This window comes from Sturnira hondurensis, unplaced genomic scaffold, assembly GCF_014824575.4.
Source record: "Sturnira hondurensis isolate 20B ecotype Veracruz unplaced genomic scaffold, ASM1482457v3 Scaffold0018097, whole genome shotgun sequence".
Taxonomy (NCBI): Eukaryota; Metazoa; Chordata; class Mammalia; order Chiroptera; family Phyllostomidae; genus Sturnira; species Sturnira hondurensis.
In genome coordinates this window covers 426,807-441,328 of record NW_028090728.1, presented here as the reverse complement: position 1 = coordinate 441,328, position 14,522 = coordinate 426,807, and the positions used below count along the sequence as shown (strand labels likewise).

General features: G+C 39.7%; 1 protein-coding gene across 4 annotated transcripts in view; it reads left to right on the top strand.

The window, feature by feature from the left end:
• Positions 1 to 14,522, top strand: part of NCOR1 (nuclear receptor corepressor 1) — a 229,829-nt gene that overhangs the window by 190,351 nt on the left and 24,956 nt on the right. For 2 of the 4 annotated variants that reach the window (XM_037068883.1, XM_037068880.1), the window contains exons 32-40: positions 660 to 887; positions 3,124 to 3,333; positions 4,103 to 4,252; positions 4,613 to 4,732; positions 7,404 to 7,569; positions 7,778 to 8,271; positions 12,606 to 12,734; positions 13,175 to 13,332; positions 13,475 to 13,698. In XM_037068883.1, the coding sequence (XP_036924778.1) occupies positions 660 to 887; positions 3,124 to 3,333; positions 4,103 to 4,252; positions 4,613 to 4,732; positions 7,404 to 7,569; positions 7,778 to 8,271; positions 12,606 to 12,734; positions 13,175 to 13,332; positions 13,475 to 13,698 (1,879 nt within the window). The remainder of the gene's footprint in view (positions 1 to 659; positions 888 to 3,123; positions 3,334 to 4,102; positions 4,253 to 4,612; positions 4,733 to 7,403; positions 7,570 to 7,777; positions 8,272 to 12,605; positions 12,735 to 13,174; positions 13,333 to 13,474; positions 13,699 to 14,522) is intronic. The other 2 variants (XM_037068881.1, XM_037068884.1) reach the window with 2 other exon arrangements.

Here is a 14,522-nt window from a genome sequence, read left to right as displayed (position 1 = left end):
ATGATTGATTAAATCATTGGCTATTGATAATTGAATTCAGCCTTCAGCCTCCCTGGAGGTCAGGCATATCCGAATTGCCAGCATTACTACTCTTGTGCTTTGGGGACATCATCAAGTAAAATAGGGCTTACTTGAATACACAAGCACTGTAGTAGTTGGACAGATGACCAGGAGAGCTACTAAGTGACTGATGGGGAGACAAATGAAATGTCGGGATACAAAAGAGAAAAAAAGGGGAGTGGGAACTGCTGTATAACTTAGCAACTGATAGGCAGCAAGGAGGCTGGGTAACACAGAGGGAGTTGAGATTTGATACATATGAGACCCAAAGAATTGATTATGTTCAAGTCACACAGAACACAAAATCATTTATAATGGGATGTAAAGGAGAGTGTTGAACTTCATTTTAATCAACATTAGGTTATAATATGCCGGTGCTATGCTCTAAAAGGTGGTAACCTTCTGCAAACCTCAAAATCTTTTGCTAGTTCTTCATATTTGCATATTTTGCAAGAATGAATGTACAAAATATGAATGAATGTTTAGTGGACAGGGAAGATCAAAATATTATATGACTATAGGTCTGTGTTTGGTGGAGAAATGGTTAAATGTAATAGCAAGTTTTCATAAGAATTTGTGGTTTTGGCTCTTTTTTTCAGTTACAATATCTTCTAGCAAATCTATCAATCATGAAAGAAAATCAACATTGACTCCTACTCAGAGGGAAAGCATACCAGCCAAGTCCCCAGTCCCTGGGGTAGACCCTGTAGTGAGCCACAGCCCTTTTGATCCCCATCACCGGGGCAGTACCACAGGAGAGGTTTACCGGAGCCACCTTCCCACACACCTGGACTCAGCCATGCCGTTTCACAGGGCTCTGGATCCTGGTAAGCAGCTTATAGTGCTAACTTATGGCAAAGAAATAATATACCTGTATGACGGTTTAAACTTTCTGTTTATTAAAGTACAGTATGCAGACAATTGCACGTATTATTAGTGTTCAGTTCAGTCAGTTTTCGTATACTGTTCCACCCCATGCTACCAGTATCTAACTCATCAAACAAAATATTACCAGTACCCCTTAAAGAACTACAAGTAATAGGTATATGAATAGCCCTCTTATCTGATGGCATTTGTTTAAGGTAATTGAAAGAGTTGCTTAATGTATGTGAAGAATTGTTTTAATTGGCACAGGAATAACTTAAACATTTTAATTTGTAAGTTAGGCTTTTATTTACCAATGTTCTGACTTAGGGCAAAGGTCCACTGATTAAACCTCACTATGTCTGTCTTACATAAACAGTATTTACATTTCCAGATTTGGTGAAACTAGAGTGAAACTAGAATATAGGCACTTCAAATTAGTCTAAGTACAGAATCCTTCTAGAGTTTTTTCATCTTTTAAAATGGCCTAGATCATATTTGATTCAACTTCTATATTGAGTCTTTCCAAAGCAGTCAACTTAATTTCCAGAGAAACCACTCTTTTAATTTTTCTCATTGATTTACAGATTATTTCATTAAGTTACATAATTCCAGTAGCAAGTATAGCTAGAAAGAACTTTTGAACAGACACCACTCCACTGACTGTGGGTAAATATAATTCTGGTAGGTGTAGAAAGGTGTAGGTTTTCTAAAGAGCAGTCTGCACTGGACACGGTGCTGCTTCCCAGGGGCAGGGCAGTGTGCTGTAGGACTGGAGAGGAGTCCAGGAAGCACAGGCAGCTGGCTGGCAGAGTGTCTCCACTGGGATGTCTGTCATGACCTGCCTGCTGTGTGGGCTCCACCCTGTCCTCCTGGGTCGAAGCCCTGCTCTGATGCCCTCAAGTGTTTTTTTCTGTTCATGCCTCTTCTGCTTGCTTGTTACATCATTCACGTTGAAATTGGGACAAAGAACACTTATGTTTCACCTTGGTCTTGAGGGACATGATTTTCATTACCTTTATGCCAAGATTTCTAATGGCGTGTATAAAAAATAGTTTATCTGAATTGTTTGTTAATTGAGAACAGTAAGTTTCAGATGAGTACACACCTAGTCCATTAGGGACTGTCCAGAATTGAGGCAGAAATTCCCAGAGAGTCAGTTGACAGACTTATCTGGCTTGAGTTCTAGATGAATGGGAAACAAACATTCCAGAACACTTGTGATACATTGTTCCATGTAGAACGTGCAGAAACACAGACACACATACACACATATGATAGTTTAGTCGTCAGACCAGATTGAATATTTAGACTTTCGTTTAGTATTTATCATAGTCCTTTATTTTTAGCAGTTCCATTTGCCTTTCATTTTTGACCTTTTGCTGGTTTACAAATATTTTGAGGATAGAGACTATCTTTTTCTTTCTCTATAGATAGAGACTATAAAGATTATCTTTTTCTTTTTACCATGCCTACCCCTTCCTGATATCTAGTGTTGTGCTCTAACCTGGGGTTGTCAAACCATGGCCTGGGGGCAAACCTCTACTACTACCTGTTTGCCCAAATAGTTCCATTAGCACACCTCAGGGTGTGTTTGTGTTGTCACTCCAATGACCAAGACCATGTGGTCCACTAAGCCTAAACTTTTTGCCATTTGGCCCTTTATACAAAAAGTTCGCCAGTCTCCCCTCTAAACACGGACTAATTAAATGATTATAATCATTTTCATCCCCAGGGAAGTAAAGTTACTACTTGTCACAAAGTGTTTTCAAATATATTTTGATTTGGTTGTATTGGATAATCAGTACTTCAAAAATAATTTTATTTTTAAACAGCTCTTGGAGACTTGAGGTGAAAATATAATAAAATTACATGGCAAACATCAAAAGTGAAACTACTTGAGAATTTTTTTAGCTCCTGTTCTATTGGTATAAAGGTTAAAACTTGTATTTTGGCTAGGTTCTCCTTCCCCTTTTCAATTATATCTGACATTAGAATGTATGTATTAATATTGATGATACATCAAGGTCTAAAGAATCCACCTTTATCTCTAAAGTGCCGCCCCCATACTAAATAAAAGATGAATGTGCACATTAGCTCAACAGATTGTTTTTTCCTTGCTCATTTTGTAGGTGATACTTAGCAAGTGAATTTAACTAGACTATAAATGAAATGCCTTTCTCTCGTTCTCTCAATCAGCAGCTGCTGCGTACCTGTTTCAGAGACAGCTTTCACCAACACCAGGTTACCCAAGTCAATATCAGCTTTATGCAATGGAGAACACCAGACAGACAATCCTAAATGATTACATTACCTCACAGCAGATGCAAGTGAACTTGCGCCCAGATGTGGCCAGAGGACTCTCCCCACGAGAGCAGCAGCTGGGTCTCCCGTACCCAGCAACAAGGGGTCTGTGTCTTTGCAGTGCAGATTTCATAGAGCTTACTATGCTTACCCAGGGTTTTATAGATTCAGGAAATGTGAATGAGTGATGCAAAGAAAGAAAAAAAAGGCCTATACTTCTTTCTATAGCCTTTACCCCTTGAGAGCAAACAGAGTAATGTATTGAAACAGGGTATTTTGGTGAACACTGAAATAACTAAACCAAGTCAGTGTGCTAGGTATTTGAAGTCATTGTTTTACCAGTTTTCTGTCTCTCTTAAGTTCCTCTCTTAAGTCCTTAAATATTTTGAGGATAGAGACTCTCTTTTTCTTTCTCTATAGATAGAGACTATAAAGATTATCTTTTTTTTTTTTTTACCATGCCTACCTCTTCCTGATATCTAGTGTTGTGCTCTAACCTGGGGTTGTCAAACCATGGCCTGGGGGCAAAGCTCTGCTACTGCCTGTTTGCCCAAATAGTTCCATGCTCTTAGGTTACTGGTATGGGGCACAGTATTTCTGTCCATCTCTAGATTTAAAAGTCTTACAAAGTGATGATAATCTTAAACATTTTCTTAGGTTACTGGTATGAAGAACAGTATTTCATATCCTTCTCTAGACTTAAAAGTCTTACAAAGTGATGATGATCTTAAACATTTTTATTTGTACTATATACAAAGTAGCATTGGGTCATAGAGATAACCCATCACCTGCCTCAGAAAAGCCATGCATAGTTTTATATCTTTAGAGTAACGCTAAAGTTAACATAATTTTATTATATTTGTCTTTTGAGCAGGAATCATTGATCTGACCAATATGCCTCCAGCGATTTTAGTGCCTCATCCAGGGGGAACGAGTACTCCTCCCATGGACAGAATCACTTACATCCCTGGCACACAGATTACTTTCCCTCCCAGGCCATACAACTCTGCTTCCATGTCTCCAGGTGAGAATCCCTACAGTCTATCCCTCTCTGATATGACCAGAGTGCTCAAGTGTGTACAACATAGCCTTTAAAGGTATTTTGGGCACTTTTTTCCCCCATTTGGTCTGCGGTTTTTCATTTAATATTTAGTAATAGTTCCTATATGCCATCTGTCACTAGATACTCTAGAAGTATCCTAAAAACTAATGTTATGCTCCATTTGTCGTCTAAGACTCTTAATAAAATGAATTCCCTATGTCTCAAATATGAAACTTTTTGAAAAATTTTCAGTCACTTAAGAATTTCTAAAGAGTTTGATGTTCCTATACCTGATGTGTTAATATTTTTGTCTTTAAGTGTCAGATTTCTGTGTTTTTACAGGACACTCATCACACCTTGCAGCAGCTGCAAGTGCCGAAAGAGAACGGGAGCGGGAGAGAGAGCGGGAGAAGGAGCGGGAGCGGATTGCTGTAGCTTCCTCAGACCTCTACCTTCGGACAGGTAATGGCTTTCATTCACACTGTGGACATTTCTTGGTAATCTGGAATGTTGGGATGAATGTTGTGGGGGATGCCAAGATGATCTTAGAAATAAGAATTGTAAGAGAGAAAGTAATTAAATGCCTTAAGGGACATTTACAGGTTCACAGTGCTGTAGAAGTTGAAATGGAGCAGAGATGAATTTTCAACAGGAAAATGATTTTCATGATGAAGGTATCATTTTGATATGGCCCCATAGTTGGCTACAATTGGGCCTCAAGATACTGGTTGTGGATCTCATTGGAGCTGAAAGTAGCCCAAGCAAAAAGCTCATAGATAGGAAAATTTGTGTGTTATTGAGCTATAATTTAAAGAATGGGAAATATGGTTAGAAAGTTTTGTGACATTTTGAATTATAAGTGAAGTGTTGCTGCCATTGGTGCAGTAGGTAGGTGACATGATCAGAGTTACACAAGAGTGGCATGAGATGGACTAGAACCCTGAAGGTGGACATGGACTGGTGCCAGGAGGGCAGTAAGACCATGACATTGACACTGGCAGTGGCTAGAAAGGAGCTGCCAGGAAGTAGATGGTTAAGGTGAATCAAAAGGACTTAACTAGATAATGGGAAGTGAGGAGAAGGTGAGAAACAAGATTGTCTGCACATAAGACAGACCAGACAGGATTAATGAAAGCAAAGGCAGAGGTTTTTTATTTTGGACATACTCAATCTGTCTTTGGAATATTTGTTTCATGCATGGTATACTTCTTTCCCTCAGTGACATCAAATCACTCATTCTGTTCATATTGTCAGATATATAGATCTGGGACATAGGAGGAAAGACAGAACTTGGAGATTGTGACTTAGGAGTCATCTGCAAGAGTTAAAAATGACTTGACTGAGATTTCCATGGCAAGCACAATGTGGAGAGGAATAGGTCAGCCCTTAGATGTTACTGGGAGGGATGTTACAGGTTGAGGCCAAAGGAGCCAGAGAGGTGGTTAAGAGGTAGGTGCAGAACCCAAAGGTCTCAGTGTAAGGAGGTTGCCATATTTAAAAGGTCATAGGAGACAAAATCTTTGAAATCAAAGCGATGGCACTATAGAGAAGGAGACCGAAAGCTAGCTATCATATTGACCTGGTACTATTATTTCGGAGGATTTTTAAAAAATATTTTATTTATTTATCCTTAGAGGAGAAGGAAAGGAGAGAGGGAGAGAAATATCAGTGTATGGTTGCCTCTCGTGAGTCCCCTGCTGGGAACTGGCCTGCAACCCAGGCATATGCCCTGACTGGGAATCAAACCGTGATCGTGTGGTTCGCAGGCCCATGCTCTGAGCTACACCAGCCAGGGCCAGAGGATTTATCTTAAACAATTCAATGGTTGCAAAGCCCAAATTTAGATGTACATATAATAAAAAAAATCAGTGAGCATCTGACACTAGGAAATGTTTAATGAATTATAGGTAGCTCTATAATATTGATTATATGTTGATTGTATAAAATATGGAAGTTGATTTAATTATAAAAGCCATGTACAAATGATATATAACATTAGTAGGAACTATATTTTTAAAATCTTTATGATATTTTAAATTACTGATGAATAACATGCAGATTTAACCCAGTAAAATACCACTTTTCTTCATCACATGTAAAAGGTTGATAAATACTTGGTGTTGGTGTGTCTGAAGAAATACTGACTCTCAGACATAGTCAGTGGCAGTGTAAGCGAGGATAGCCTTTTCAGAGATACAAAAATTTAAATAGCAATTCTACTTCTAGGAATAAACCATATAGAAAAAATTACCTAAGCTGATGTGTGGTCAGAAGGGATAAAATTGCTGAAAAGGCCCATAGGTATTACCCGTTATGAGAATATGGGTGTATACTAAAACTGCTAGCTCTTATGAGGGCAGAGAACAAGTTAGAAAGTCAGAGTGAGGGCATAGAACAAGAGGAGGCAAGAAAGAAAGTGATTAGAGAAGAAATTTTAGATCTTCTGAGTGAAGTACTTTTGACCAGGTCCAAGTTGTAGATTTATTATGGGAGAGCTAAGATTAAGAGAACACAAGTGTCTCAAATATTGAAGAAGTGTAGTTAGTGCAGCTGCACTTTTGGGAAGGGCAGTGTAAGTGATTTCACATCAAAAGAGCCTGCGGAGAGAAATAGTGACTTGTGGAGAGCAGGAACTGAGTGAGCGGGAACTGTGGGTGGGAGAAACAGCCTCAAAACCTGGGGTGGCAGTAGTGTATTATTTTTGTTACAATACTTAGAAAGTTGTACCAAATTTGATTTTGGAAATGATAAACACACCAGAGTTTGAGAGAAAATCTGAAAAATGAACTCCTCTGATTTGTATTAGTACTTCATTATCGGTGTTATTTTTTCCCCCTCTCTGGAATCAAGATAGAAACTTGTCACAAATGACAGTGACAGTAAATGATAGCTGGTGTTTTTGTTTCAAGTTAGTAGTGTAGTTTTATTGTATCTTTATTAAGAAATTCTCATAGGAAATATTTGTAGAAAGGCCAGAAAGTAGGGTATCAATTTCCTTATCTTATTTTCCTTTTGCCTATTTAGGAATATTATGAAATTAACAGCCCCTAAATGTTGCTGTCTCCAGCCTCTTCCTTATTACCTGTGGCTTTTTGTTTTGTTTTGTTTTGCTTTGTTTTCTTGTCCCCTGCAGGATCAGAACAGCCTGGCCGGCCTGGCAGTCATGGATATGTTCGATCCCCTTCCCCTTCTGTCAGAGCTCAGGAGACCATGCTGCAGCAGAGACCCAGCGTCTTCCAGGGCCCCAATGGAACCAGTGTCATTACCCCTTTGGATCCTAGTGCTCAGCTACGAATCATGTAAGTCAGTTATATACATTTTGACAGAAACAAGCAAACAAAAAACAGTTTCTTGCATACATGCTTTTTAGTTTGTGATTGCGGTAATCCTAGTAATGATTTACTACCCACTAAATTTTTTTGTTGTTGCAGTTTGTCCTTTCATCTCCCCACCACACCCTACAAGACAGAGTCTCCCTTTACAGTTGTGGTTTGGTTTTGTTTACAGGCCACTTCCTGCTGGGGGTCCTTCAATAAGCCAAGGCCTGCCAGCCTCCCGTTACAACACTGCTGCAGATGCCCTGGCTGCTCTCGTGGATGCTGCAGCTTCTGCCCCCCAGATGGATGTTTCCAAAACAAAAGAGAGTAAGCATGAAGCTGCCAGGTTAGAAGAAAATTTGAGAAGCAGGTCAGCAGCAGTTAGTGAACAACAGCAGCTAGAGCAGAAAACCATGGAGGTGGAGAAGAGATCTGTTCAGTGTCTGTACACTTCTTCAGCCTTTCCAAGTGGCAAGCCCCAGCCTCATTCTTCAGTAATTTATTCTGAGGCTGGGAAAGATAAAGGGCCTCCTCCAAAATCCAGATATGAGGAAGAGCTAAGAACCCGAGGGAAGACTACCATTACTGCAGCTAACTTCATAGACGTGATCATCACCCGGCAAATTGCCTCGGACAAGGATGCAAGGGAACGTGGCTCTCAAAGTTCAGACTCTTCTAGTAGCTGTATGTATCTCAATCTGAGTTTCGCAATGTGATATCTGAGTAAAGAATGATATATTCTTTAGGCAGAGCAGATCAATATGGTATAAAGAAAATTCTAATCTTGATAGTAAATGTAAAGGAAGGTTTTTGGGTTAGTGCAATAATGTCTCTTCTGCAATTTTTATGATTATTTAAATATCAGCATTTTTTACATACACTTTTCAAGTTATTTTTCATGAGAAAATTACACTCTTTATTAGAGTTAAAGTTGGAAAGTGGTTAGATGAGTGCAGAGATTATTGCTGTTTTCAGGCATCTGAAATGTAATAGATGTCTCATTAAAGCTCTGTGTTACTGAGGCCTAATTTCAAGCAGTGTTTTCTGGGATATAGTTGGTTCCGTATTTAGGCTGATACCCCAAAGCTTCATATCTTTTGTGTAAGTTACAGAGTTTTTAAAAGGGAGACCACCTGATTATTGGTAATTAGGTCTGTAAGAATTCATAAATGTACAGTAAAATGCTAGAAAAGTTATTTCAAGTAATTTTTATGTATTGCCTAAATTCTCTATAGAATTTCTGAAGGAACAGGCAGGTATTCATACAAGCATCTGTAATATGTGAAATAATTCAACCATATATAGCCATCTCTCTGTTGTTTCCCTTGATGAAATTGAGTAGAGTTGGAGATAATGGGAAAAAAATGATTTCTGGTCCACCAGCATGCAATGTGCAATTTTTTTACCTTCATACCTAATTGTAATTTGGGTAAATTAATTTTTCACCCTCATTCCTCAGGTTTTTGGATAGGTGGAGTAGTTGTGTAGACAAAAGACTTCCTTTTAGCCTGGGATTATGACAGTCTGCAGAACAGATAGTAGATATGCAGAAATTGCTAGCCAAGCAAGCGAGATCTGTGGTCATGTGAATAGGCCCTTTGGACAGGAGTCACCAGCACACACGGCGACACCTCTGCCTGTGGCTTATTGAGTGCCATAGACACTAGGTGACGCTGCTTTTCAGTTTGCCTCACAAACCGAACATTGCTCCAGGAGCTTGACTTTCAGAAGGTCTGAGGATAAAAAGTCTGGCTTCTTTTCTGAGAGTTCATGTTTCTGAGTGTGGTGTTTTTAAAATATTTTTAAAATATACTTTATTGATTATGCCACTACAATTGTCCCATTTCCCCCACTTCATTCCCCTTCACCCTGCACACCCCTCCCCCTACATTCCCCCCTTTAGTTCATGTCCATGTGTCATAAGTTCTTTAGCTTCTACATTTCCCACACTACTCTTGCCCTCCCCCTGTCTTTTTTCTCCCCATCATCTATGCTACTTATTTTCTGTACCTTCTCCCCCCTTCTCCTCCTCCCACCCCCTGTTGCTAACCCTCCATGTGATCCCCATTTCTATGGTCCTGCTCCTGATCTAGCTGTCCACTTAGTTTGCTTTTGTTTTAGGTGTGGTTGTTAATAACTGTGAGTTTGCTGTCCTTTCACTGTTCATATTTTTTATCTTCCTTTTCTTAAATAAGTCCCTTTAACATTTCATAGAATAAGGGCTTGGTGATGATGAACTCCTTGAACTTGACCTTATCTGAGAAGCACCTTATCTGTCCTTCCATTCTAAATGAAAGCTTTGCTGGATAGAGCAATCTTGGATGTAGGTTCTTGCCTTTCATGACTTGGAATAGTTCTTTCCAGCCCCTTCTTGCCTATAAGGTGTCTTTTGAGAAATCCGCTGACAGTCTGATGGGAACTCCTTTGTATGTTACTGTCCCCTTATCTCCTGCTGCTTCTAGGATTCTCTCCTTCATTTGAATCTTGGCTAGTGTAATGATGATGTGCCTTTGTGTGTTCTTCCTTGGATTCACCTTCTTTGGGACTCTTTGAGCTTCCTGGATATCCTGGAAGTCTATTTCCTTTGCCAGATTGGGGAAGTTCTCCTTTATTATTTGTTCAGATAAGTTTTCCACTTGTTGCTTTTCCTCTTCCCCTCCCGGTACCCCAATAATTCAGATGTTGGAATGTTTAAAGATGTCCTGGAGGTTCCTAAGCCTCTCCTCCTTTTTTTGAATTCTTGTATTTTCATTCTTTTCTGTTTGGTTGTTTCTTTCTTCCTTCTAGTCCACTTCATTGATTTGAGTCCCAGTTTTCTTCCCATCACTATTGGTTATGCATTTTTCTTCATTTCATTTAGTGTAGCCTTCATTTGTTCATCTATTTTGTGACTAAAATCAACCAATTCTGTGAGCATCCTGATCACCAGTATTTTGAACTGTGCATCTGATAGGTTGGCTATCTCTTGGTTGCTTAAAAGTATTGGCTCTGGGGCTTTGATTTGTTCTTTTGATTGAGTCATTTTTGGTCAGGTCGTGACTGTTACATATGAGAGGCGGAGCCTTAGGTGTTCACATCTCTGGGTTGTGACACTGTGTGTGGGGGCCAGGTCAGAGAGGGAGCAATGTCATTTGTTCTGTGCTGTCTAGGATTTTCGTCCCCTCTGCTGCTTCTCACAAGCAAATTGGGCCCTTCTGGTGCTGGTTCCCAGGTGGGTGGGCTTGTGTATGTTCTAGGACCCTATGGGTCTCTCCAACAAACTCTCCTGTGGGGCTAGGAGTCTCTCCCAGCACAACAACCCCCTCAAATTTTTTCATTAGGTGCTTTTAGGCTTTATTTCCCATTGCTGGGGCCCTGGGTTGTGTGGTCTGTCTCACTGCCTGTTTTTTGCTTGGTTTATCTGCACGCAAATGTGTGTCCTCAGTCAGCCAACTGCCTTGTGCACCTCATTGGTTTTGCTTGATTCCTCCCCACACCCGGTTCTGCTAACCACTGCCTCTTTCTGCCAGGACCCTTCTCTGCCGGCCGCCAACTCTGCCCCTCTTACCAATCTGGATGGATGTTTTGTTGTTGTCGGACTTCAGTACAGTTCAGTTTTCTGTCTTTTCTGGTTGTGTTTTTGTTTCTAAATCTTTGTTGCCCTTAAATTTGGTTGTGTGAGGAGGTATAGTGTTACACCTGCACCTCCATCTTGGCTGGAAGTCCTGGGGTTTGTTTTTTAAATCATTAGGTAAATTACTTTCATAAAGCCCATAAGCTATTTACAGTTACTCAGTGTGGTTTTCAGTTTTTATCTTCACAGCCTCCCTCCCTCTGAAAGTGAAGCACAGAGCCTTCACCTTACTCTTAAGGGTTTGAAAGCAATGAACGCAGTGTAAGCATCAGGCTTTCTATTGACTGACTATCTGACTTGGTAGGCAGATTTAGGATGTTGAGTACATAAATAGTGATATGTACCAGTGGATACAAAAGTAGCAAAGTAGTGTAAATTACTTTGATCATAGGGATTTATTTTAGTTCCCCATCCCAGTTATCAGCTTTCTGTTCTCTTGAGCATACTAGAAGTTGGGTGACTATAACCTTCCATGACCTGGTGAAGGGTTGGAAGAAAGGGCTCTGCAGCTGAGCACTGGCAGAACAGGTGGTGGCCTGGTAGGAGAGTCTATTCCCATCTTCTGTACCTGTGTCCAGGATCCATTATCTGATCACACTTCCTGATCAAGCCAGGGTCATATATCCTTTAGGCCTCTGACAGTTTTCTCAGGCTCCTTGGTGCAGCATGTAGATGGAAAGAGCGCTATTAAGTCAGAAAATTCCTGAATAGGAAGCATCTACCTCTCCCCCATTCTCAGCTCTGAGCAGGTCTCTGAAAAGCTGCCTGGACCCCTGCTGCAGAGACTGTCTGTGTCCTTGGGACTCACATCTCACAGGGAGGGACCCTTCTCTGTTGGGGGTTTCTCTTCTGATGGTCCCTATCACTTTGGTTCTCTTTCACAGTGTGACATGGTGCTAAAAATTGTGTGGAGTAATTTTGTTAATAATGCTACAGTGGTTTGAGAAAGTAATTATTTAATGTTACTTAATCTGAAGCTTTAAGATCATCATGTTAATAAAAGTTTTTCTATGAGCTGACTGTCCCACAGAATTGATATTACATATTGAAGATAAACTGTAGAGTTCTACCCTCTTATTTGCTAAATTTGTTCTGATAAGTGTTTATTTCCTAGTGATTTTCTTTTCCTGCTCCCAGGAGACTGTCACAAATCTGTTTTTTATTCTGCCTCACTTAAAGGTCTTAGAGTCCAAAATTCCAGAAAACTTTGTATCCTACCAAGATCAGAAATATCAAGGAAGCATTTATGGTTCATTGAGCTCAGTACTTTTTATCATTAATCTAGGTGCCATTGGACATTTCTAAGAATAAAAAAGAAAAATATGCAAATAGGTTTGAAGAAGTTGGACTTTTGAGACTTTTCATAGGATTAGTTTTAAAATAAGATTCTTCTCTTTTCTTAAAGTATCTTCTCACCGGTATGAAACACCTAGTGATGCTATTGAGGTCATAAGCCCTGCCAGTTCACCTGCGCCGCCTCAGGAGAAACTGCAGCCCTACCAACCAGAGGTTGTTAAGGCAAATCAAGCAGAAAGTATGTCTTTTTTAGCCACCAGTTTACATGTTTTGATATTTGCATTTATCATTTGCTTTTAATTATCTGTCCAGAGCATGGTAATAAATAACTTGTTTTATTAGTTCTGTGTTAAAGTAATCTGCATTAGTGAAAAACTATTATATTTTAAGCTCTTACTTGATTATTCATTTGCTTATTATTCATTATTCATTCATTTACTGATAAAGTAGTTATTAGTTTTCTTTTACTCACTTTTGATTTCAATTTTTATTTTATATTAGTCCTCTAGTTTCTTTATTTTGTAAATAAATATTTTTATTCAAAATTAAGATAAGAGTTCTACTTAAAGAGATGTGCTGTATCCCTTTCATGTGTTCCTTTGAGCTGTGGTTTAATCTTTGATAATGGGTGAGAGGTGGGGCATCTCTAGAGTAAGACATCTATCTTTTCTCTGTTAGCGGAAGCCACCAGACAGTACGAAGGACCATCGCATCACTATCGGCCACAGCAAGAGTCACCATCTCCACAGCAGCAGCTGCCGCCTTCTTCACAGGCTGAGGGGGTGGGGCAAGTGCCCAGGACTCATCGACTGATCACACTTGCTGATCACATCTGTGTGAGTTTTTCATTATTCTTACTAATTTTTTTATCATGCCAAAGGCACATTTCATATAGAATCACAGTAAAAATGTCTAGTTTTGGGGGGCTACACTTTCTTTGCAAGTATTTAATGGGTTTAATTCTTTTCTCATTCACAGCAAATTATCACACAAGATTTTGCTAGGAATCAAGTTTCCTCACAGCCTCCCCAGCAGCCTCCCACTTCGACATTCCAAAATTCACCATCTGCTTTGGTGTCTACCCCCGTGAGGACTAAAACATCAAATCACTACAGCCCAGAATCCCAGTCTCAGTCTGTCCACCATCAAAGACCGGGTTCAAGAGTCTCTCCAGAAAATCTTATGGACAAATCCAGGGGAAGGTATGGTCTTTATTTCAAATCATATGAAAATTTCCCAACAGTAAAACAATTTTAATATATATATACAAGATTGAGGATTCATTTCTCAACTCTGACGTTTATTTACCTTCATTCTTTGGAAAGTGTGGACAGTTGCTACATCCTGTTTGTAGGTTTACAAAGGCAATTATGAAGACTGTAGTTTGGTAGTAGTATAAGGACACTTTAAGTGGTCCTTCAGAATCATAAAAACATTTTCTCTCTCCATGGTTTCTATTGGGTTAGCAGCAATAGATGTTTAGGAAGTTGACATTTAATAATGAAAATGAGGCCAACAGAGGTACCATGAGAGGTAACACATTTTATATGGCAGGGCTGTCAGGTAAAGGGCATATCTGCTAACCCAAAGGTGTTAGTGCATGCAGGCCCAGGGAAACGTCCTGGGATGGGAAATCCACCTCTGAAAGGAGAGGGCAGGAAAAGATGGAAGAAGGAGTCTAGCCTTTTCAGTCTGGTAATTAGTAGACTTTTTACATAAAAAACATACATTGGCCATCTGCAAGATGAAATGGATTCTTATACCACTTGGAAAGTACCAGAGAATTACATAGGGTAAAGTAGGGGGTTAGTCACAGGTAGTAATACATGAGTGCTATTAGAAATTACTTCACATGCTTGACCTAGCATGTTCCAGGACCCAGCATGTAGTAGGAAGCAAAGGAGGGGCACTGGTTCATATCACAACAAACATCGATGACAAACAATTTCCATTGGAGGTTTGAGAGAAGCAATTTTCCCCTCTCAGGTCCAGCTCATAGGTCAGGCAGTGGTCATGCCTTAGAACA